Genomic DNA, 25,254 nt, shown 5'->3' with positions numbered 1-25,254 from the left:
GTTTCTCCTCTCCTGGGGATCACAGTACAGAATAACCGGCACTGAGCTGCGAGTCGGGAGCCCTGGCTTCTCGCCCTGATTCTGCTGCTAATTGGCTGGGTGACCTGGGCAGGTACATCCACGTCTCTGAATTTCAAGCCTCAGCGGTAATCAGACTTACTGAGCCGCATGCTGCCCTGCCTTCCCCTTAGACTAAGGGGCTGGGAGCGAGGGTTCATTGTCACCACTCTCTTGTGCCTCCCGAGCAGTCTGGCTTTAGGTTGCCCTGTCCGTGCTGCTTGGGTGCCCCCTGCCTGCCCAACTGCCCCCCGCACCTGCCCACCACCTGGCAGCAACTCTTTACCATATGTCGCCGCCGCCTCTTGGGCTGGATGCCCTCCTGCACATAGGGGGGCCATGGGAAGCCCTGGGGAGTGGAATACCCACTCTCGCTAGACACCTCCTCGGAGTCTGAGTCCTCCTGCCTTGGCTGGGCAAAACGTTTCTCCGGGTAGATCTCCTTCAACCAGCCCTCAAAGAACACTTCCAGGCAGCGGCCGGCCTCCGCAACTTCTGAGTCAGGCTGAAGGGGAAGGAGAGCAGTGATGGTCCGGCCCATTTCCACCAGCCCATCTCTACCTGGTCCCTTAAGAGCTAGCTCTACAGAGAGCACAAAGCCTGGCTGGTTTCCTGGAAGTCTAGAATGGGACATTTTCTCCTGAAGACTCAAGATAACCAGTTTAGTACCATCTCTCAAAGCAGAAGTGGCCCTGACAGTTACCCACAGATAGCCAACCACTAGCACTCCCCCCTGCTTCCTCCTGAGTTCATGCTGAGACCCAAGTGCAGGAGAGCGCTCATAAACACTCACTACGGGGGGCCCCAGAAAGTCTGTTCCCAGGTCCTCATGGCAACTCAGGACCAAACCTGATATCCCCATCCAGCCAGGAGTCTTGGGGTCCCTGGGAAATAGGGGAGAGGGAAAACAGGCACGACATACATAATTAAACTTCGCACAGTTCCAGAACATGAGGCGGACATCAGACACCACCTCCTCCGGGGTGGTGTAGTGAGCTGGGTCCTTCTTTTGCAGCTTCCTCCGGATGATCGACAGGTCCATGGGCCTCTTGATAATCTGGTAGTAATGCCGGGCCTTGGAGGAGGAAAGAAGGGGAAGCCAAGCAGGAAGAGAGAAAAAGTGGAGGTACAGATAAGAAGGAGGGAAAGATGGAGAATGAGGTGGAACAGAAGTGAAAGAACACAAGAAAGAGAACGGCAGCAAGAAGAAAAGTGGAGAGAGAAGACAAAGGGAAGGGGAAACGGAGGACTGGCTCACTGTCCAGTCAGGTGTGGCACAGCGGCCGTGGGGTTGGGGGGCTGTGGTGGCCACAGCTGGGTCCGCTAGCCCAGGCACGAATTAACCTGACTTGCAGTGGCCATGTGCTGAGCCCGCCCCGGGTACCCCTGGGACCCGCCCCAGGCCCAGGACCTCGGGAGCCAGCAGAAACGGGCGGCCCTCCTTACCAGCGGGCTAACGGGCTCGTGGAAGGGCAGGCTGAGGCTATTGCAGCACAAGGACAGGACCAGCTTTTCACACTTCTGCAGAAACCAGAAGGCAGCAGGTTACTTCGCCCCGGCCCCACCTCAAGAAGGACTGAAGAGAGTGACCCCGGAAACTCCAGCAGGGTCTGCTCTGTCCCGCAGGGCATGGGCCCCCACCAGAGGAAAACAGCTGGCAGGAGGGGGTTCCCTGCAAACACCCATGGGCCAGGCTGTCAGGCATCGCCCAGCAGAGAGGTACCTGGAGAGGCTTCCCATCGCCTCAGAAAGGCCTCAGCTGCTGGCATAGGGAGGCTGCCGCAGGCAGGAAACATTGTCCCCAGAGACCCCTCCCTACCTTCTGGTCACAGACGCTCAGGCCAGGGGTGGCCCGCATCCCAGGCTGGCAATAGCGGGCATTCTCACAGTCGTACTCCATCTCGGGCTGGGTCACGCTGCGGCACAAGGTACACACCCAGTCTCCCCTGCAGAGGCAGGTGAGGCCCAGTGAGGCCTCAGCACGTGGCACAGAGCCACCTCCCCTGTCCCTCTGCTCCAGGATACCCGGGGCGGCGGGGGGGGGGGGGGTGCGCGGCGGAGGCACAGTGGCTTGGGAGACTCGGTCCCTAGCCCTGCCCTGTAAGGAATGGCTTCCTAACCACCAGCTTGAAAGAAATTCAGTAACTCGGGATGGAGTGAATCCAGAAAATCACAGGACTCAGCAAGGGGCTGCGACAGGAGTATGGGGACAAATCTGTGTGTGTAGGAGGAAGCTGGGAACAGAGGAAGAAAGGAAGCCACTCAAATCTCAAACATCGCCTGTCGGTGCGCACAAGGCACACAGCAGTGGGGCCACTGACTCCCAGCCTGCAGTTCACAGGGGCCCAGACCGGGCAGGAAGCCCAGCCCAGGGAGCTGCGCGGGCCTGGGAGAGGCCTCCCGGAAGAGCGCCTGCGAGGACCCGCACGGCTCACCCTGGGAAGCCGAGCAAGGCCGGCAGGTGGCAGGAGAGGTGGAACACTTTGGGGCAGCGATCACAGCACAGCAACTCCCCCCCATTGAGGCACACGGCGCAGAAGTCCTCGTTCTCTATGGGTACTGGGGGCCCCTTCTTGGCTCCAGGGGTCCGAGGAATGAGTCTTTGTTCCTCAGGAGATGCGCCCTCCGCCTCTGGGGGCTGCTGCCCAGCCAAAGAAGTGACAGTGACCTTTCTTCCCCCCAGACTTGGGGCCTGGACGGCATTAGGCAGGTTGTTCTGGCTGACCTTGGAGAAGAAGGGAGTCGGCAGTCAGAGCATAGCACCAACAAGTTGTGGAGGGTGGGAGAGGACGGACTCACCAGGCCCCCCGGCCAGCCGAGCCCTGGGAACGCTGGGACAGCCCCCTCACAGCCAGGGGTAAGTCCGGCCAGGCTGCAGCCCCACGCAGACCAGACTCGGGACAGGGCCAGCGCCAGAGCCGGAATTCTGACAGAGGCAGAGAGAGAAGAGGGGCTTCCAGGGTGGGCCAAGTTCAAGGACAAGACAGAGCAGAGTGGTACCTTAATGGACATGCTGGAGGACTCAGTGCCGCACTCAATGATCAGCAGGAAGCTCCCATCCTGCTCATTCTTCTGGGGCTTCAACTTGAACACCGGCATCTCTCCTGAGGAGGCCGCACAGATCTTGAGCCGCTCCAGCCGCACGTAGGGAATCTTAGGCTCACTACTGAAGGGCCTGTGGCAAGAGAGACACCCCTGGGTCTCTGGAGGAGCCTCCTCTGACCCCAGCCTCTAAGTCAGCTCCTCCAAGATCCCACATGCCGCTACTCCAGATCGCAGTCCCACCCTGCGCTGGCCCACGTTTCACTCTCCTGCCCCAGGGGAGCGCTTTGCTCAAAGAAAGGGGAATTCCTAAAGAGGGAGGACCTCACACAGAGTACATGCCCCCTGCTGCGGGAGCCAGGATACCCTCCCACAAGATCCCAGACTCCCAAACACACAGATCCTACTCGAGCATCTGGGAGTTGAAGAAGATGGTTGGAGGTAAACTTCTGCTTCTAGTTTAGTCATCAAGGATGCCGACTTCCTGTGCCAACCTCCCAGGACATGAAGTTGGAGGGTGAGAGAGGGAGATTGGGCCAAGAGCCTGTTACCTGATACTCTGGTTCTCTTTTGCATCCAGCTCCAGGGCTCCTTGCTCAAAACTCTCATGCTCTAAGGCAAAAGACAAATACCTGTGTCGTACATTTATGACCCATGCCTTCCACTCATATGTCCTACTCATACCGTTGGCCACACACCTGTCACACAATTGTTACCCGCACTGTAATCATTCGTAATGGTGGCAGTCCTACCATGGCTCTCCTTCCTGAGAGGGGAAAAAGGTCACCTTCCTTTAAAAAGACAAACAGGGGCACCTAGGTGGCTCAGTCGGTTAAGCATCCGACTCTTGGTTTTGGCTCCCGTCATGATCCCAGGGTCCTGGGATTGAGCCCCACGTCAGGCTCCCGCTCAGTGGGGAGTCTGCTTGGGATTCTCTATTTCCCTTTCCTCTGCCCTTCCCCCCACACACTCTCTCTCTCTCTCTCTCAAATAAATAAATAAAATATTTAAAAAGACAAACAGAGGGGTCTCTGGGTGGCTCAGATGGTTAAGCATCTGTCTTTGGCTCAGGTCATGATCTCTGGGTCCTGGGATCGAGCCTCACGTTCGGCTCCCTGCTCAGTGGGGAGCCTGCTTCTTCCTCTCCCCTACCACCTCCCTCCCTTACTTGTGCTCTTTCTCTCTTTAAAATGGGAATAAATAAAATCTTTAAAAATAAATAAATAAATAAAAAGAAAAACAGATATGGGGTGCCTGGCTGGCTCAGTCTGAAGAACATGCGACTCTTGATCTCTGGGTTGTGAGTTCAAGCCCCATGTTGGATGTAGAGATTACTTAAATAAATAAAACTTAAAAAATATTTAAGAAGTTAAAATGTTAAAAATAAATTTTAAAAAAACAAACAGATAATACTCAGAGGCTATCTAGGGGTGAGTATTGGGTCAGGTGCTGAGGGGCCAGCTTCTCATCTTCAAATTAGTTCAGAAATCTCTTGTTCTCCATACACTGGTGTTACCTGCTCTCAGCAGTCATTCTGTCCAGCCTCTGCATTTTCAGCCCAGTGCTGGGATTTTAGTACTGCCTGAGAGTCTAGTTCATACTCCATAGGCAAAAGGTTCCCTGCAGCCCTGCCCTGAGTGGTGCAGTGGAGCCTGTGTAGATGGGCAGGAAGCGGTGTGCGGAGGAAGGAGGAAACTAGCATTGACCAAGCACCCACTCAGCACCGGCACTGTCCTAGGCACTTTCCATGGGCAAGCCGGGTCCAAAACATTTAATTGCTTAAAATTTAGGGTCCCATTACTATGCAGTTAATAAGAACCAATCATTATTCAGTTGGTCTTTCAGTCAGTGTGAAAAAACAAGGAGAAAAATTACTTCCTTTTTGTTTATTAAAGGTATAGGAAATAGAGTGATCATTACAGACTAAACACGTATCATACACTAAACAGAACAAGTCCCAAATCCTCACTCGGTGGTTGCTTTCAAACTCCCCGACTAGCCCTCGCCTATGACAGAAGAAAGGAAGCCCCATTTGAGGAGGTGGTGTGGGTAGCTGAGAAGAGAATCAGAGCCAGTGTCCACTGGTCCAAATTCCCTTTACTCTGGGGCACAACACAAATCCAAAGGACTGCCGGGCGCGAGGCAAAGCAAGGCCAATTCTCGTTACTACAGAGAAAGTCACCAAGTGATCTCACTGTAGTTATTTGTCCCGGTGGTCTATGAAGTAGCTATGATTAGCCCCATTTACAGAGAAGGAAACCAGCTCAGAAAGGTCAAACGTAAAAAGACAGAACTGGTTTTCTAAGTGACAAATACCTGACTCCGAAGTCAGATATGCTCTTTTCCCTAAAATAGTTTGCCAAGGCTAGCCCTTCTGAGATGAGTGCTTCCTGCTTCCCCCGCCTCTGACCAGACCTCCAGAACTCTTTGCATGGAAATGTTACACGAGGCTAAGTCCCGGCCACAGTGAGGGAAACAGAAGAGGTCCCAGTAAGTCAGTTCTGGAGGGAAGAAGTGAACTGAGCCTGAGAGAAACTCTGCTCCCGCCTGCCCCGAGCCTGTCTCCTGACCTGCATCTGACCCGGCAGTGCTGAGCTCACGTCTGTGGCCAGCACGGGGGACAGGCTCCTCCGCTGACCTGTGCCTCACCTCTTGGGTTCCAGTACTGCTGCAGAGCCACGGATGTGCTGACCGCTGGCGCCAGCGGAGGTTTCTTCACACAGAGGTTAATTGGCTCCTCCAGTTCTGCAGGCATAGCCACATCCTTGGAAACCTCCAGACCCGGGGTTGTGGGGTCTTGTCCCAGAGAGCCAGTGAAGCGGGTAGAATCCTCACTTTCCATCTTTCAAAAGCGAAAGGCCAACCAGAATCAAAGAAATCAAGTGGCTTTGCTGTTAGTAGTCATAGAGCTATGAAGCTAAGGCCAGGATAAGGCCTTCAGGGGCCACCCTGTTGCCCAGTGATGAGCAGAGGCAGTTGAATGTCATTTCCCCAGGACTTACCTTACACAGGGCATTCCCAAGAGAGGGGTCAGCCCCATCTGCAGGGCACAGGCTCCCTCCAGCTTGGCCAGAGCCTGGACTGCAGCTGGAACCACTTTCCGGTTGCATGTCAGCTGCTGGAGGCATGCTCTGCAGAGGACAAGTCGCCAGACTCGGCACAGTCTGGGTGAGACCGGACATCGGGTTGGGCCTGGCCGGCAAGTGATTACTTCCTAGGCTTGGGATGGCCTGGGAGGAATCACTCATCAGACCGGGCATGGGCTGGGGCACACTGCGTACGAGGCTGGGTATGGTCTGCAGATGACTGACTGTCAGGCTGGGCATAGCCTGGTTTTGACCGCTCATCAGGCCGGACACAGTTGTGGGCGTGCCGCTCAGCAGGCTTGGGACCATGTGGGAAGGGGCAGCAGTCAGGCTGCTCACGCTTTGGATCTGTGGCTCTAGGGTCCTTGCCAGCCTGGTAGATGACAGCTCCATCTCCAGCGTGTTGGAAAAGCCCATGATGCTCACCGAAGTGGAATGCTGCAGGAAGGAACACAGGGCAGAGTCAGGCTTTTGGTAGGGGATGGGGGAAGGGTTGAGAGATGCAGCCCGAGAGAGCTCCCATGCTCAGATTTCACTCTGGCCTCAGAGTCTAGGAGCTGCAGGGAACTCAGACGACACATGAAGTCCTATTCCCACTCCCCTATGCCAAGGAGGCTGCTAGGCTCTGACAGAGAGGCGGACACAGACTGAGGACACTCATGTGCATGTGTGTTTGTGAGACAGAGACGAAACTGTGGGAGAGTGACCACACACACACACACACACACACACACACACACAGAGCCACCATCAGCCCACACGCCTCACCCCCTATCCAGTACCTAGGCAAAGGATCAGACTGTGGGACTGCCCTCCAACTTCACATTCCCCTCTGACTAAACCACTAGTGCCTTCTCATCCCTTCAGGCATTCCTGCGGGCTAGTTTCTGCTACCTAAAAATGGAAGGAAGTCCAGAAGGCTCAAACTCTGATCTGCCTCAGGCCTTCTCTAAGATAATGCCAAGGCCCGAGGGCACCCAATCAGTCCTGGGGAACCTGGGCCAACTCGGCCCTTTTCACAGGCCTGTTCAGATCAACTCCAGAACCATTAGCATTAAGGGAAGGCTTTGACCAAGAGATGTGAAAGTCTTTCCTAGCCCCACTCGATCTGCCAAAGACCTTCTAACCGGAGGCAGAGAACATCAGAGCAGCTAGGTCTTAATATAACCCAGTCCAGACAATCACTGGATTAGGCCATAACTTCCCAACCCCAAGAATTACTTTCTCCTGTCTAACTGCTTGGTGATGTAGGGAGAAGAGACCTAGAGGTTCACGAAGAGAAGTTAAGACATACAGATTTCTGCACTGGATGCACTCTGTTTCTCAGATTGGAGAAATATATTTGATGGAGGGGGGACAGTGAGAGACTGGTTCTAAATGTAACCTTTAGGAATTTAGAAGTTTGATATCCCTGCCTTTTTTTTTTTAAGACTAAAGATAGAACAATTTGACATCTTTTGAAAGTCAAAGGGGAAACAGAGTAAACCTCTCTAAGCTTCCAAAATCAGTGTCTTCAGCCTTTCCCTATGAGTAACATATTCAAATTTCCACAGGAAAGTAAATACTTCAAATATCTTCTCAAGTTTCACTATAAAATTAGCAAAGCCATTTAATGGTGAAGAAAAGGCTGTCCTCACCTCAGTGAATGTCACTCCTAGTCACCCAGTTCAAGTCAGATGCTAGGAGGGGAAGCATTAGTGGGGCATCCCTCCTCCCTCACCCAAGCTAATTCCAAACCTCATCAATTCTACCCCTTAAACAATTCACACACCTTCCCACTAATTCCTCTCTCTATTGCTGGTGCCCAAGCCTGGGTTACACTCCTGTATTCTCCCAGACTACAGCAGTAGCCTCCTCAGTGGAGAAATATTTTCAAAACACAAATCTGACCACATCATTCCTTTGCATGAAGCCCCACAGTGCACTCCACCGTTCTTACAACAACTGTGAAAAAGACTGCCCATCCCCTGTCCTACTCACACAACAACCCTCCCATTCTCTGAGCTCCAGCCACTCAGACATTTTTTTTCAAACCCTGAAACATGCCAAGCTCTCCTTTCACCTACAACCTTCATCCCCTTCAAACAGACTGCTTCCCCTCCATGGAACATTCTCCTCTCCCTGCCCCTGTACCACTTATATCCTTCTAAACTCAGCTCACCTGTGATTTTTTTGTATCAAAGCCTCTTTTCATTCTGTGGCCCAGACCTCATTCCTCCCTTTTACATTCTTTTAACTCCTTTTTTTTTTTTTTTTTTGCTGTATTTTCATAGTTGTGAGACCATTTGATGAATCTCTATTTTCCCCATAAATTGTAAACTCCACTAGGGCATGGATTTTATCTATTTTGTTACCCATTGTATTTCTAAATCCAGGAGCGGTGCCTGGCTGAATAAATGAATTCATGAGCTGCTTAAAATTAAAAAAAAAAAAAAAAACACAACAATAATGTGTGACTGTTCTACAAATCTTAAACTAAATAAATAGCAGCTTTGTTCTATTAACAACGGGGTCTATGCATCTCTCTAAAATCATGCTTGTCTTTATATAGCTAACATTTATTGAGCACTTATTACATGCAAGGAAATTTGCTAAGTGTCTTAGGTACATTTCCTCACTGAATCCTCATCACAAATGTTAAAGGGTGGTTGTGAAGGTGACAAGAATGAATCCAGGTAAAGGTTTAGGACACTGTCTGCCACATGGCAGGTACTCAGTGACCCCCAGCTACTGCTGCTGTCCCCAGTATCGTGACTGTTAGTGTTGTTCTTGTGGCCCGAACTCAGTAAGGCATCTGAAGTTTTTTATGTAATTGAACACATCACTTTGTAAATTTCCAGTTCCCTTTATTTGTGCTCACACATAGAAATGCAATTGATTTTTGTAGATGGACCTTGTACCCAGAGACCCTGCTGAAGTCGCTCGGGGAATTTCTGTGCACACAAATCATGTCATCCGTGACTAGTTAAGTTTTACTTCTTCCTTTCCCTGCATGTGTTTTTCAGTCTTACTCTGTCAGCTAAGTACGGGAGGACCAGGTCAAATGGAAGTAGTGATAGTAGCCATCCTAGTCTCATTCCTGATCTCGGGGGATCCTTTCAATATTTCACCAACTAAGCATGACATGTGATGTGGGATTTTTACAGGTTAAGAATCCAGATCGCCGGCGCCTACGCCACACTCTTGACTGTGGCCTGTCTAAGTCCTTCTCTGTATGAACTCCCCCCTCCCACACTCTGCGCTTCAGCCTCTGTCCTTCCCTCGCCTGCTCTCCTCGACCTTCTCTCTCTTCCTCTCCTGTTTTTTTTCTTATCATCTCTTTCTCTTCTCTCCCAACGCTTTTCCCTTATTATTTCACTGTTTTAGTAAAGTTTATATGTTCTATTCTTAATTCTCAATTTTAAAGACAGACAAGCTAAATATAAATGCCCTTTGTCTCCCCAAAGAAAAGTTTGTTTTTTCTATGTTCCTTGGTACTTCAATAGTGTTCAATAAAAAGGCTCCAATTTGCTCTACAGTCTAAGTCCTAAGATAAGGAATATCGAGGGGAAGGAGGTCTGGGGAGACTACTCAAAGCGAATTGGGTAGATTAAGCATGGAAGAGCTATCTCAGACATGCCGTGACCTGCCTCCCTTGGCATCCCGGCTGTCCTGGTTATATGCTACCACAGCTTTCTAAGATACTATCTTTCCTTATCTACGGACAGGAATGCCGGTAGATCGCTGCAACCCCTTTTGTAATATATGACAGTCTAATCCTTTGAACTGGTTTCTTTCACCCTTTCCCCGTTTGATATGTATATTCCCTGCAGCTCTGGTGGTCATCTCATCTGCCAATGACATAGATGACTCTATGAGATTCTTCGTGCCAAGCATGAAGGGCACCCAGGTCTACCTGGGACAATTCCAATTGTTCCCATTCCAATAATGGTCAGGTGCTGTATGTCACAAAATAGGCACAACATTAAATTCCTACAGACAAAAACTCCCCAGATTAGAGGTAAGCTATCTCCACCTCTATCTCCAGATTAGGCATGATATCTTTGTAGGATATCAACTCCCTTGTCCTGATTACTTATTGCATATCACGAAGTGTGACGTAATACAATGATAGAGGAGGGCATGCAGACTGAGCCATGGAAGAACTATGGAAATTCTATCGCAGTTTATTTTGAGCTGGGCCTGCTGAACCTGCTCCTATAACACCCAGCACACAGCACAGGGTCAATAATATGTCCTAAGATACTGCCGACTAGACTAGTCTTCCTCATGTCCACATCCACAGCCAACCTCCAGGAGACCAAGGCTATCAGGAGGTGGGAGGAAGCTCTGGTAGTGGTAAAAAGAACCTGAGAAATATCCATGGGAGAAGTCTGAGAAGGATCTCAGAGAAAGTGCAAGGAAAGTGCCAGCCCCACCCTGTTTCTACAGGTTATACAAATACAGTGGCATTTCGGGAACATAGGTACACTGTGTGTTGGTATTTTTGAGTGAAGAGGTACAAAATACAAAAAGTAAAGGAACTATTTCTTGTGCAGGAAGAAAGAGAGGATCGAGAACCTCCATCCTACCCTGCTGCCAGGGATACCAGGTGAGTAGGGAGAAGGGGAGGGCCAAATTTCAGGGCTAGGAAAGGAGGCTGGGTCTCCAGGGACTGGAAGGAAGGACGGGGCTTCTTGAGAGCATGCCAGGCTTGGGAACATGGCCGCACTTGACATGTGGTGCCGCACACACAGGAGGAGCTCATCAGTCCACGGAGACGATGCTGCCTGCCCTCTCTAGCACCCAGGATTGTTCAGAGGTCAAATGAGAGGAGGCAAAATGATATGGCCAGGTGTGAGGTCTGTAGAGGCAACCACTTCCAAGTTGTCAGCTACAAAACAGACACTTTGCCTTCTTCACATACAAAACCTACAGATTACATGAGGGAAAAATATGTATTTTGAAGTTTGCAAGTGAAAATAAACTATTTTCTCATTCAGGGGAGAAGAGAAGTCAAAAATGCCAAAAACATTCACTCTGATAATCAGCTCAGGTCATCGCTGGGGTACGAGGGGAGCTGCCCTGAGCCTCCTCACTTGCATCTCCTTACTTGCTCCTAATTTTCTCTCCTTCCCCCGTACTTGTATGTTCCTATCTCTGTCCCTTTCCTCTTCTTGTTTTTCTTCCTTGATCTCTGTTTGCCACCTGCCTGACCTGTGACGTGTCTGAACCACCGGCCTCCATACGTTGCCTGACCTGTGACCTACCTGAACCGCCAGACCTTCAACCTCTTCTACTAGTCATTATGCAGTTCTTCACCCACCTAGCCTGTCTTCTGTTTGACCTCTGCTCTTCTACCTGCCGCCTCCCTCCCCATCCTCACCATTCAGATCTTGTTCTGGAATTCAATGTGCTTACATTATTGAGATGATTGGTACATGGTGTTGTCAAAATTCAGAGAAAGCACTGTTCCTTCATTCAACAGAAAAGGAAACTGAGACACAGAGTGATGACACAGATTTCCCAAGCTTATATAGGCCCAAGACTAGGAATCTTGGCCCAGCCTTAAAAATCTACTGGCTGGTCTTGATTTTGTGTCATTAGCCAGAAAGCTAGTAGTCTAGTAAGACATGATAGAGAAGTCAATAAACAGACACTTAATGCACATGCCCTGAGTTTAATATAAATTCCAGGTTCTTACAGCAAGATAATATTGCTGGGGATAAAGTAGCACAAATAGGGTGGTGTTCCACAGAAATTAATTTTCCAAATATCTGAAACATATCTCTTTCAGTAAAAAATGCAATTGGCTTTAAAATATCTTGAATAGGAGTACTTCTAAAACTTTACACACCACCTTGTCATAATAAACAGAGTACATGGAGCCTCATGAGACCACTTCTTAGTGACATAAAGGAACTTGGATGGACCTCTATCGCTGGAGTGGGCTGTAGTTCAGTGATGCTTTAAGGCCTGTAGGGCTGAGCCTGTCCTTTCACCAAATGATCTCCCAATGTGGCACTTGTCCAGGTGATGTTTCCTGTCTTCTCCCTTGTCATTAGCTGCATTACAGAAGTCCTGACTTCTTGCTTCTACTCTGCTTACTGCTCTAATGTAGGAAAATGAAAATTTCCAGAGGAAACTATATAACTAAGCTTGCGGTCAAGACCTCTGACTAGACACCTGAGCATGGACTTATGATCTCACGCCGAATAGAATGTGTGGGGTTTGTGACTTCTGTTCTCGTTGCTGCTCTGAAGCTTTGCCTGCTCACTTCTGGTTTTAGGATTTTGCCCCAGTAGTTAGAATTGTCACAGACTGACCACCCTGTAAACGTACAGAGAAGAAGGGAGCAATGACTTGGAAACTGTGTCTTGGAAACACACAGAAGGCCTTCACTCTGGTTGAAGGAAACAGATAAGGAGACAAGGATTGAGGTAAACAGATTTGTGAATTAAATCTTGGAATATTTGAGTGTTTCGACAGCTTCAGATCAGGTAGACTGGCTGAACATTAGTAGATCTTCAAACAACTGAATCAGATACCTGAGGAAAGAACTAACTTTCCTAGCAGGTGGTTTCACGAGTTGATTTTTAATAGCAAAGTTGTTGTTCTTAATGACAGTGAGCACTCCCCCCAGCTGAATGAAAAGCTCTTGTACAAATTAAGGCTATTCCTGTGGATGCAACTATGATAATATATGCTAACTGACCAGAGTCGAATGGGAAAATATTCATGGGTGGTGAAGAGAGAAAAACTGAAGGGTGCCCAGCACCCTGATGATTCAGGGAAGACAGAAAAAGCAAAGAGGATCCCAGAGTCTGAGGGGGAAGGAAGAGAAAAGAATGAGTGGAACCCTCAAAACCCAAGCCTTGGAGACCTAGGAGAATGAGACCAGAGATATTTTTGGCCAGGCCAGTGTAAGGAAATTTAGGGCCCAGGAACAAGGACCTGTTTTCTCATGGACCAGGAGACCTTGACAAAGATCTTGGATTTGGTGAAATGAGTGAGTGAAATGAGTGAGTGAAATGAGGCTAGAACTGAGGAAAGAGCCTGGTTCCTAGAGGCTGTAAAATTCAGGGAGCCAGACCTGGGGAATACTTGGCTGGCCTCTGAACAAGACATAGCAGATCTCTATACAGTTCTGCAACTGCTGACCAGAACCCAGGCTGTGCCCTAAGAAAGCCTCCCGAGGCCTGGGAGGGTTCTGAGCAAGCTCTGCTGTTGAGGCCAGGCTTTGAGGGAACGATCATTGCTGGAGTTGAGAAGCCATGATTTGGCCCACAGACGTGGATCTGGAGACTGTGAAGGCAGGACACCCTGTATTTCCTTATGTAAGCCGGGATTTAGAGTATGAGTTTAAACAAGATACTTTCCATCTCTGGGCTTCAATTTCCTCCTCCACAGGTTAATGTACCTCTGAGTGATAAGAATCAGATTACGAGCTCAGGCATCAGAGTGCTTTGGTAATGATGTGAATGCTCTTTGTGTGAGTCATTATCCCATCCTCTTCTGCATCACTCTTACTAACATGGACCACAGGAATGCCTACTGCTTAGGCATCATTTGCTAAAAATACATCTCAGACTCCTCTGAAGCCATAAGCAGTATCCTGGTGGTCTCTCAGTCCCCTGTGGGGGATGTGGACCACATGTGAGCAGAAGAGAGGTCCCCCTCGCAGCTGAATTAGGGCTCGGACAGGCTCTCTGTGATGCCTACAGCCTTGACTCCACGAAAGCTTTGAGGAAGAGAGTGTGTGTGTTTTTCAGCAGTCGACTTGTTCAGAAGTACAGATGAAGTCGTCAAAATGTCTTCCGGTTTCCGCGGGGATGTAAGACCTTCTATGGTCACACTGTAACCGTGGTCTCTCTTCAGAGTGGCTAAACCAAGATGAGGCAACCACGAGGGCCAGACAGATGTCAAAATTCATTCCAGAACACCCTGCTGAACGCAGGGAAGGTAGTGGGGGAAGCTGCTTCTGAGACTGCAGAGCTCAAGGCACTAGAAAACCCATTCGAAAACTTCCCTAACTCACTTTTCACCAGCAGCTCAGTTAGCACCAACTCGAAAGTACGTGTGCACAGCAGCTGTGCTGTAACCGAAGTCCTCCTCATGGAGATGGAACGTCAGTCGGCAGCTCAGAGCGTGAATGAGTCCCTGCGGAACACCCACAGAGGAGCCTGGTGCCGCCGCTTCCTCCGGTCCTTGGACCGGACCGAGGACCTCTGACTTCCCCGGTCCTCGCAGGTCAGAACAGGCTCAGGAGTAGGCTGGAGGCTAAAACACTTCGACCAGACAGAGATAACCAGACGAGGCTGGGTCCTAAGCCCTCTCTCCCTGGCAGGGCCTCGGGCTACTCCAACGAGTGTGTGTAAAGAGGAAAATCCAGCAAGTCAGAGGCCAGATGGAGTCCTGGTTCTCCCACTGCAGTGCCCAAGGAGAGGCAATCTAACCTAGCCCCTGGGGCACGGCCACGGCCAGGAACCTGTGCCCTGGTCCTAACTGTGCCAGTGCTCTGCTGTATAGCTCCTACGTGGGTCACTTAACCTCTCTGTGTCTCAGTTTCCACATCTTTCAAAGGGGAATATGAAAGTGGCTTCCTCATAGTACTTCTAGGATAAACAAAGAGATAAAACGGAATAATCCATGTAAAAATCTAAGGGAACAGGTAGAAAAATGCTATGCAAAGTATTATCATTCAATGATAAGATGCTCAAAATGTTGTTCGGTGTCCTCAATCGTCACACCCTCCGCCATACCCAATCCCAGCTTCAAGGCAATGAATTCCCTCAAAAAGAAAGCCCTTTTTCTTATTTTAGTAGCTTTGGGTCTAACCAGTACCTCTCTCAGCCAAGTAGACCCAAAGGCTCCTCTGGGCCAGGATGGCAACATTGAGGTTCCTTTTTTGGGGAGTCCAAACCATGAAGAGGCCTATAAAACATCAGGAAAGGGCCAGGCCGCCTGTCCCTCTGAACCTCTCCCTGAACCCAGGTTAATAAGGGGCAGTGGCAGCTCAAAAAGAAAAGTTAAGAGCTCCTAGGACCTTCACTAACCCCACCGCCAACCAACAGCCACACAGTCGGGTGGCATCCCCTGATGCTCAGAAGCCCTGTGGGCCACCGCACGGGCAGCACAGACTCCACGTTTGCACATGGCTCACCTCCTTTCCTCTGTACTGTGTACAGGAACAGAAGCAAGCCCCGTTAAAGAAGCAGCGGCATTTTCTGCATGGCTTCTACTACCCCCTGAGCACTGGCAATCCCCGTGTTTCCTTCTGAACTACTGACATCCAGAGCTAGCTACCTTCTGGGCGTCTTCTTATGTAGCTTCCACAGGAGAACACCAACAATTCAAATTTAACTTTTTCCTCCCCCCAAATAGGCCCTTCTTCCCATGCTCCCATCTCAGTGAATGGCAACCCAGTGGGCAAGACAGACCTGGGTGTCAAGCCAAAGGACTTTCTCTCCCTCACTTCCTATCACCAATCAGACTCCAAGTCCAAAAGCTCCTGTGATCTGATCTCTTGAAGTCCACGCTTCCTCCTTATACCCATTGTTACAGGTTCCATTCAACCTTTCCTCGTTCCCCTCTGTACTATTTTGGTCTCCCTTCCTACAGCTAAAGTGACCTTTCTAAAATTTAATTCAAACTGTATCCCTCCTTGCTAAGAATTCCTCCCTTCACTCCTCACAACCCCCAAGACTGAATGCTAAACTCTAGAGCATAATTTACAAGGCCTTCCAAGTACTCTGGTTCCATTCCCATTCCCCAGTCCACCTCATGTTCCCACCAGGCCAAGTTATCTGAAACCCCCCTAAGTGCCCCAGGCTTTCTCTCACTTCTGGGCCTTCCTACTAGCCATTCCCTTTGATTATTTAGTCTAACCCTCTCCCTCATCCCCCTTCAGTAGCCTAACTTCTTCATACCTCAGCTTAAAATCATGCATGTCCCCTAGGAAGTACTCTGTGAACAGTTTTTCCAGTGTTATGTGCTCCTTCTCTATACCCCAGTGACTATCCCAGCACTTTATCACATTTATTGTTGTTGCTTATTTAACTGTCTCTCTACTAGTTTGTAACCTCCAATGTGAGACTCTTATTCACTGATATGTGCCTGACAACTAGGAAAACATCTGGCACACACTAGGAGACAAATCTCTATTTTTTGAATATTGAGTGAATAAATAACTGGATGGATGGGTAGGTAAGTAGCCCAAGTATAAAAAGTTAAACTCGTGAGAGCCACAAAGGGCCCATTTACAGCATCTCTATGGCCTCTAGGCCAAACCGTTTCCGACAGGGCAGGACAGGCCCAGCAGAGACCAAAACCCACCAATACCAGAGGCCTAGCCAGATTTCAAGAGCCACCAGGGATTTCCAAGTTACAATTTCATCTTTGCCATCCCTTACTTTTCTGAAGTCTCTTCTCATGTATCACAGGGATAGACTAAGATATACGTGGCGATGGTGCTGGGGGAAACACGGTGAGGGGCAGGTACACAGAACAGCTGTGGAACTGGGGCTGCAGAGCCAGAGCCTTGTGCAGGGCTGAGTGTGCAGGCTGAGGGGTACCCAACACCTGACACAGCTTCAAGTGCATGGCTAAGAGGAGGCGCCAGGAGGCCCGAGGGTACCAGACCAGAGAAGGCAACAGGATAGTGAAACAGGGCCAAGGGAGACAGGGAGGGCCGGGTGAGGTTCCAGCTAGGAGGATGACAGGAGGGAGGGTGAAGGGCAGGGATAAGGGGAGGACAGCCGACGAGTTGTGGGGTTCTGGCTGATCGCCAGAGTAAACGAACACCTATAGCAAGCAGGTAAATCAGTGGACAGGAAGGGCTCCAGCAGCTTATCTTCAAGAGCTCTCAGCAGCCGTAGCTGCTCAGCTACCCCCATAGGACACCCCTGCAGACCACTCACCCGACAAACTCCACTGATGCAAATTCTCAAGCCAATCAACTTTGGGTCGTGCAGCCACATAAAATATTTTCCTCATTTTTGTTGCAAAGAAAAAACAGTTCAGTCTTTGGATTCTGACAAACCTTGTTTTAAATAAATGTCAGCCCTCTCATGTACTAGCTATAGGGCCCCAGACCTCAGTTTCCTCAGCTAGAAAATGGGGATGGCCCTCTCACAGAACCATGAAGCCCCAGGCACCATTCCAGGCACAGTGTAAGTGTGTCATAAATTGGCTTTCTTTCCCTTTTCCTTCCCCCTTCCACTCTAAACGAAGCCCAGTTGGTCCCGTTTGAAGTGTGTGTGCGGGAGTGGAAATGGGCGTGAAGGAGGACCTATGCTGCTGACTCATTAGGCCAGAAGGCCTGAGTCGGGGCTGTGTAATATCCAGGGATGGAACGGGGACACTCCTCCCCCCACCCAGTCATCCTCATCCAGGCCCGTGGGGTCTTGGCTGGCAGTGGGTCCCTTGTGGTCAGGAAAAGCAGGCTCCATTAGTACCTTTCTCACCACATTCGGAGAGGGGTGCCGGATGGTGCCGTCCAGTGCGGGTGCACCGGGAGCGGTTTCCTCCCTAGGCGCCTGGGGCGAGCTAGCAGCCGTATTCTTGTCAAGAGGGAGAGCAGGCTTTGGGCCTTCCGATGCTGGGGGCTCCTCTGAAGCCTGAAGGAGCAAATAAGAACTTGGGTGGGTTTTCCCGCAAAGAGCAACAGCGGCGGCAAAGGCCGATGCCCACCCTGCATTGCCTATTGTCACCAACTACGCATTGTGAACTGCTGGAAAATTTTTCAGAAAGACCCTCTCTTCTAAACTCTTCGTGAGACTACCTCTTAATATGACAGTCTTAGGATAGAACCCAGACCGAGAATTCTGGGCTAACTCTGTCATATTCACCAAAGCAATCCTAACATGTTTGACTTACATTTCGCCTGTGGTCCTCAATGAACCCTGAACCTTTCTCTGCCATCCTCAGGATGATTTCCTATCTCCTCAAAGGAACTGAGCCTCAGAGGGAGACATTTGAAGCAGGATCTGACATTGTCAGTGCTAAAGCATAAATGGGAGGCCTCATATTTTATAATAAAGTAAAAGTCCATAGAGCTGCTTTGAAGATATAAATGTGATTACAGATTTAAAGGAGACACCACGGGGGGAAAAGTGAGAAAGGATAGGGAGAAGGGGCTAGAATGGGAAACTCTGGAAGAAAAGAAAAGCACGGGTTACAGATGAAGATGTGGAATGCAGCAAAGATCCCAGAGGTCCAATCTGCACCTCCTCAATCGGCTCTTAGCGGAGAGAAGAGAGGAGCAGCATTCAGCACCCGCCTCGGGAGAGCACGAGGCCTCTCCTGTTGAACTACAGTCAGCAGACCGGGATCCAAGTCTTGGCTCTGTCACTCAATGTTCTATGATCTCTAGGCAAAGTGCTTGCCTCTCCAACCCTCACTTCTGTGCCTATAAAAAACAGATGGCAATGCCTACCTAACACTGTTGGTCGGATAAATAATACAGTATATACAAAACATACCTAGCTTCGGAGGTTTGAAACAAATTTTAAGTCTATAGCTGTGTGGTGTTACAAAGATGCGGCCCACTAGTATCTGATGCATACCCTCTCTCCACTCCTTCAGCTCTCCCCCTCCATCTGAGAGTCGTACGTTCGTTCCCCACAAGGGAAGTGGGAGGTTACAAAGATGAGACAGCCTCCCTTCTGTCCCAGCAGTGGCAGGAGTCTGGCACAGCTTGGAAGGTTCTATGGATGGACAAGGTCCCTAGTGTCATCTAGGAGGGCAGGGCTAAGCCAGGCTACTCTGGAGAGTACTGAGCCCAGATCTCTGCCGGGACTACTGTGTTTTCGGGAGCTTTCCTGAGACGGGCAGTAGAGTCCAGGGAGGACTTGAAACGTGAGCGCTGAGTTCAAGGCCACCCTCAGATGAAGAAACCATGTTCCCGTGCCACCCCGTGATTGGGGAGGCTGTGTTTGCCGAGACATGTTCCCCAGCCCCAAGCCACCCTGAGGCTCACCTGCACAGCATCCTCTTGGCTCTGGGACTGGACGGGCGCTGGCTGCCTCACAATGTAGTTGATCTGCCCCACAATGGTTTGCTGAAGATGCTGAGGGGATTTGGTCTGGTTCAGTTGTAGGCTGGGCTGTTGAGCCTGAAGGAGAAGCTCCAGGTCCTTCTGCATCTCCTCCAGCTCAAATTTGTGGTGCATTATATCCACGTTCTGGGAACAGGCAGGCCCAGGAGGGCTGCCACGCTGACTCGAAGCCGGCTGCTGGGGCGGAGGTAGAGGTGGTGGCGGCTGCTGGGGTGGAGGTGGCGGAGGGGGCAGTGGGGGCAGCTGCTGCTGCGGCGGCTGCTGGAAGTGGCTGAGCTTCAGCTTCTGGTGGTGGCCGAACTGCACTTGGATAGAGGGGGTCTGCAAGGGGGGCTGGGCATGGGCCCCTTGCTGAACATCCTGTGGGGGCACGATGCATACGGGCTGGGAAGTCAGCTGCGGCCCGAGCCGCTGGGCTGGGTTCTCGTGCTCCCCGGGCGGATGGCTTTCCAGCCAGGGCTGCATCAGCTTTGGGGGCTGAGGATTGCAAGCCAGCTCCTTCTCCCTGGGCAGCAGGGGAGAGCACTGCAGAGACCCCAGTTGCTGCAGTGCCATCTCAGAGGGCTGCCTGAAGCCGTGGGCTGGGTGTATGCTGGGTGGGGGGACCTGGCCTTTGAGGGAGGGCGAGGCTGGGGAGCAGTGGGAGCAGCACGCAGAGGAGGAACACAGTGCTGGAGACTGGAACTTGTGCGAGGGGTGGCTAAGAGTCTCTTGCGGAGCCACTGGGGACTGGTGGCTTTGATAAAAGGATGACGGTCCCTGTAAGCCTCCATAAGCAGGAGTATCTGCCCGGGACAGCTGTCCACCTTCAGTAGTTATACAGCCTGGAAATTCAGAACAGAGAGTGTTTCCAAAGGTAATCCGCACTTGTTGCCCGCTTGCCGCTTCCTGCTCCTGGGACCAAAGGACATCATCCAATAAACCTGTACCAGGTGCAGAGATTAGCAAATTCAACCCTGATCTCTAAGACTCAGCCTAGAATGCTGCCAGCAATAGAACGAGTGTGAACCTGTGGGGGCCAGGGCATTTGGGAAATTAGCTCAGCTTTTTCCAGATGCTCAGTCCTCACTCTGTTTGTATCCCACTAGAGAAACCATGGGCTCCTTCAAACAGCACCCACTCCTTTTGAACACAGACTCAAACAAACAAACAAACAAACAAAATCGACGTTGGGGCTGGGGAGATAGCAGGCTGGGAAACTGCAAAGGAGAGAGAGCCCACCCTGGGACAAATGACCAAGTCTCCAAATATAGGTCTGGGGGGTTGTGTTTTGGGCAAGGAGGACGGAAGTAGTCGGGGAGCCCCAACATCATGTCAGTGACAAGTGCTAGCTTCGTCCTGAGGTCTCCCGGCCCTTGCACATGAGTCTCCAGCTCAGTCTCGTGGCTTCTTCAGCTCATTGTTTTGATGAGGCTTACTTGGGGCAAGACTCAGCAACTTGAGGGCCAGAGGTGTGTTCTATTCACCTTTGGTCCCTTAGCGCCCAGCATGGGGTGCGGGCCCACAGCAGGGGCCCACCAAAGGTCTGTTGAATTAAATCAAAGGGGAAAGAGAAGCAAAATATAAACCTAAATATTATGCTGCACTCTGTCAAGTTTAAGAAACTTTCCTGGACATTAACCACCCAGACGAAGGCAGCCGGTAGCCATTAGCATAACAAACCTACATCAGGCCAGCAACACAGGTACAACCTCAAGTTGTCTACACTCTGCCTAAGACTGAACACCAGGAAATCACTGCAGCAGGGAAGCTCAGAAATTATCTGCTTATATCTCAACTCCAAGGGGGGGGTGACATGGCCCCTTTCCCTCCCTCCCTCCCTCTCTTTAATGCTGATACCCATTTTGTGCTACACACACAAATAACCCTGTAGGACCACAGAGACACACATTCACCTGCACTGCCATCCAGCATTCTGGAGAACAGGGCCACTGTCTTGTCTCCTCTCCAGCAATGAAACCAAGGTAACAGGGCATTCATGCAGAATGGAAAGCTCAGATTTCAACTGGTCCTGTTATAAGAGTCCTGGGTTGCCACTGCTATTGAAGTTGTCCCCTCTCCCCAACACCCCCACCCCCAAACACACACACACAGGTCTGTGAGTGACTCCATGATCACTGGCAGTCTCAGGGAGTGCTTTCTCTTGGGCCTACGCTGACCTACCCAGTAAGCTAAGCAGATGCGCTCTACTCATTTTTAGTAATTATGTAAAAGCCCACAGGGTGGGCTCTGGCTCACCAAGGGAAGCCAGCTGCTTAGTCCAGAAGTTAGGCTCCCAGGTGAATCTGATACTCCAGGGGGAGCCCGGATCTGTGTTACAGTTTGTCTCCAGCAATCGCTGCATCTGAAACACAATCTGACAACAGCCCAGAAGGTCATTTCTGTGGACGTCTTGCATCTAAATGACAACTCCCTCTCTCTCATTCTTCGGACAGATTGAAGGGCTTGGAGCCATGGGTCTTTAGCCTCAGGTCTCCCATATGCTCATTTCCTTGTACCTTGGTACCTTCACATCCCTTCCCCTGCTCTTGTCCCCTCCCCCCACCAGCTGATCCCCTTCCTCTTATCCAGGTTTCTGGATTCCCTATACTCTTATCTGTTTCAGGCCTTGAATGGTTGGTAATTCTCCCTCAGGATCACCTGCTTGGTGGCCCTCTCAAGAGTTCCATTCATTCTACCATAACCTCAATGTAAAAGCCTGCTCTGAGCTCCCCACTGCTGTCCTTTCACCCACATGTAAAACTCCCATCCTCATCAACTGCCCTCCTCTTCCCTCATCCCTTGCATCCATCTCCTATCATCAACTCTCCCATGCATCCAGGACTTGGGCAAGTGTCCAACTCACCCTGCCAGCATCTAGTTAACCAATGTCCCAGTCACTGTCTTGGCCTCTTCTTCCTCCATCTCTTTAGCGCCAATCACCTTCACCTCTCTTTTCAGTTTGAGTACCGTACCCAGACCTCTTCTCCATCTAGAGACCTTCATCTGCAATGACTGACCCCTGCTCTAACTAGCTCTCGCTCTTTCTGAGCATGCTCTCCAGCCTCACTGAACTCCCTAAGCCCTGCTCCATCAGTCCCTAGGGCCGGCCCAGCTTCCCATCATTTCCAGTAACAGTATCACTAGGGCCTAATTCCCTCCGCATCACGACTGTCCATTAACCTTAGGTCAATCCAGCCATCCCAAAGCCATGTTATCTGGGGTCGCTTCAGTGACCGCTAACCTCGGGGGCACCCCACTGTCTTTTCTCTTATCATTTCTTTTCTTGTTGGCTTCCTCTTCCACTATCCTCAGTGACTAAAGTCCTCACTTCTCTCCTCAGTTCCACTTACCCAGTGCCTAACTCTCTTATCACCTCCTACTTCAAAAAGGATAAGAGACACAAAAGACAAACTGTCCCAAACTGGTACCCTGCCTACCTCCAAACATTATATGGAGACCTTCCTGTCCTCCCTCCTCAGAGGAAGTGCCTTTTATGTTTAGGGTCAACTGGTTCCCTCTGCCTTCTCAGTATGCTCACTCTACCACACCTCTCTTTTCTCTATCATCAACCTCTTCTCCCAAATACACTTGTGCAAATGTCTTCCATACTTAAAATCAATCCCCCAACTCTGTCTGCTTCTCAAGCTACCTTATTTCCTTTCTTTTCACTTCTGTTTCTACTTCCTCCCCTCCCCTCAGTCCCCCCATTCTAGCTTTTCACCCTCCTGTTTTGCTGGGATTTCTTTCAAAAGATCACCAGGGACCTCCTGATTCCCAGATCTCAAAGCTTCTCTTCACTACTCATCCTCTTTTACCTAGGTAGCAACGGTAACATTGACAACTTGAAATTTGAAATTCTGTTAATTTCTGTGCACCACCCCCTCCTACTTTTCCTGCGATCCATCTTGGACTGTTGCTTCTCACCCTCCTTCATTCTTCTTCTTCCTCTATGTTGAGAATGCTAGTATTTCCCTCGGTTCCAGATGTCTTGTCTTCTTCCTTCACACACTCTTCCAAAGTGACACCACCAATACCCCAGTGACTCCCACATCGCTATCCCCAACCCTGACTTTCCTTTTGACTTCCAGACCCATCAGTCGAAACAGATTTTGGACATCTCCTTTGAGATGTCCTGCAGGCACCTTAGATTCAACATATCCCAATATAAACCCCACCAACTTCTTTCAAAATTCTCACTCCTTCTCCTGGTCTTCACCACCCTCACAAGCCGAATACCTCAACATCATCCTCAATGCCTCCTTCCCTCTTAGCCCCCATTTAAACACAAACAACTGTCCCTGGGATGTCCAGAACACTGCTAGTGTCCAGGCTCATGCCCAAATCCATGACCTAACACAGAACTACAAAATCTCCCACCTGACTTGCTTGAAGGAAAGCAAGACCATTTCAGCACCTGTCCTTGGCACTGTGGGGTTTGGTAAAAGATACGTTTCACTTACTAACCCAAAAGCAGTGATTGATGAGTTGGAGCTCTTACCAGCTCTTTGCTGAACAGGAAAGGGACACTGGTTTTGCTGCAGACAGCCCAATTGATGAAGTTCTGCACATGTTCAAACTGACGGTTGAGAACCATGATGCTCTGTAACTGCTGTTCCAGCTTCCGCTTTCTCTCGTTAGTAATGCCCTGGGTGTGGACAGAGAAGACAGAGTCCCTCATCCTGTTCTTGGACTTCAGTCCACCTGTTTGGGGAGTCTGGTGGCCCCGTGTCTCAGTGTGAACCCTGATGGGGTCAGATGAGACTGCACCCCCGAAAGGATGATAGTGGGACAGACTGCTGCCATGGGCGGCAGAGGGACGCAGGAAGGAAGGGAGCATAGTGGGTGGATTTTATAGTGCCAATAGGGAATGGGTGATAAATGAATGAGGACATGAACAAATGTCCACATCTCTCGGGCATAACTTGTTTCACGGCCCTCTCTTCTGAGGCTAGAAGCCTGCACAGTCCAGGAAGGAGTTGCCTTAAAGCCATAGCACTGATGGGAGTTTGAACTGACTTTCTGGCCCTTAACAAGCCATGCTCCCCAAATGAGACTGGACATTTTAAGATATAGGGAACAGTAGAGAGCTATGCAAACTGCACATCCGAATCCAGCTCAGGCATCTTGGAGCCCTGGGACTAGTTTGATATGTGCCTGGTTTTTGACCTAGGGAGAACACCAGCCCATCCATGTGACCCATCTGTCCTCATATACCTCCAACTCCTCTATGAGCCCATTGGCCTGTTTGTTCAGCTCATTCATCAGAACCATCTTGGCCATTTTGATTTGGTTTTCCACCTTCCTGTGTTGATGCTTCACCTCAAAAATCCTATAAACAGAACAGGACAGAGCATGGTGAGCTCCTCCCTCCAGGCCTATGAGAGCCTAGAGAGAGAAAACATAACAGCCAACAACTTAGAGGCTGCCTATGAAGATCAGGGCCCAGCAGGCACCAAATATAAAGAAATGAGAACCTTCCTCCACCACCCTAACCTTGATACAACCCAGCCCACTCGATCTAAGTGGGCCAACGGCCTGAAACTCAACCAGGTTTTCTCTAGGTAAAGCTCAGGTCCACACCCAGGTCAACCCAGCAGCTCACTGGTTACACAACATTGGAGATGGCACAGAGAGAGTGAGTCATGTCATCTGTTGTGTTAAAAAGGTGGATATCCATTAAACAATGCCATGCAGTAAAAACAGTATGGGCAGAGACAGAAAGTGGACTAATGGTTGCCAAGGGCTGGGGATATTGTGGGGAATGGGGAATGGACTACTAAGGTGTATCAGTTGTCTTTTGGGAGTGATAAAGTGTTCTGAAAGTAAACAGTAATACTGATTTACACAACTCTGTGAATATACTGAAAACCACTGAATTGTACATTTTACAAGGGCAATGTTATGGTATATAACTTATATCAGTAAAGTTTTTTTTAAAAAAGAACATGGGCTTTGAAGTCACACAGATCTGGCTTCCAAATCCAGTTCAGTCACTGACTAGCTGTGTGATCTCAGACAAATCACCTGCCCTCTCTGAACCTCAGTCTCCTC

The 25,254-nt window shown here is 50.1% G+C and overlaps 1 protein-coding gene across 2 annotated transcripts in view; it reads right to left on the bottom strand.

Moving 5' to 3' along the window:
* TRIM66 (tripartite motif containing 66) overlaps window positions 1-25,254 on the bottom strand; it is a 56,588-nt gene that overhangs the window by 5,566 nt on the left and 25,768 nt on the right. For both annotated transcript variants that reach the window (XM_032427269.1, XM_032427270.1), the window contains 14 exons: window positions 24,418-24,532; window positions 23,702-23,848; window positions 21,460-21,577; window positions 19,144-20,045; window positions 17,621-17,782; window positions 6,102-6,623; window positions 5,749-5,941; window positions 3,651-3,711; window positions 3,058-3,232; window positions 2,493-2,782; window positions 1,877-2,003; window positions 1,504-1,578; window positions 980-1,132; window positions 344-562 (listed from right to left, as the gene is read on the bottom strand). In XM_032427269.1, the coding sequence (XP_032283160.1) occupies window positions 344-562; window positions 980-1,132; window positions 1,504-1,578; window positions 1,877-2,003; window positions 2,493-2,782; window positions 3,058-3,232; window positions 3,651-3,711; window positions 5,749-5,941; window positions 6,102-6,623; window positions 17,621-17,782; window positions 19,144-20,045; window positions 21,460-21,577; window positions 23,702-23,848; window positions 24,418-24,532 (3,259 nt within the window). The remainder of the gene's footprint in view (window positions 1-343; window positions 563-979; window positions 1,133-1,503; window positions 1,579-1,876; window positions 2,004-2,492; window positions 2,783-3,057; window positions 3,233-3,650; window positions 3,712-5,748; window positions 5,942-6,101; window positions 6,624-17,620; window positions 17,783-19,143; window positions 20,046-21,459; window positions 21,578-23,701; window positions 23,849-24,417; window positions 24,533-25,254) is intronic.

Source organism: Phoca vitulina, unplaced genomic scaffold, assembly GCF_004348235.1.
Source record: "Phoca vitulina isolate PV1807 unplaced genomic scaffold, GSC_HSeal_1.0 scaffold36, whole genome shotgun sequence".
Lineage (NCBI taxonomy): Eukaryota > Metazoa > Chordata > Mammalia > Carnivora > Phocidae > Phoca > Phoca vitulina.
The sequence above is the reverse complement of the archived record's forward strand: the minus strand, read 5'-3'. Positions and strand labels throughout refer to the sequence as shown.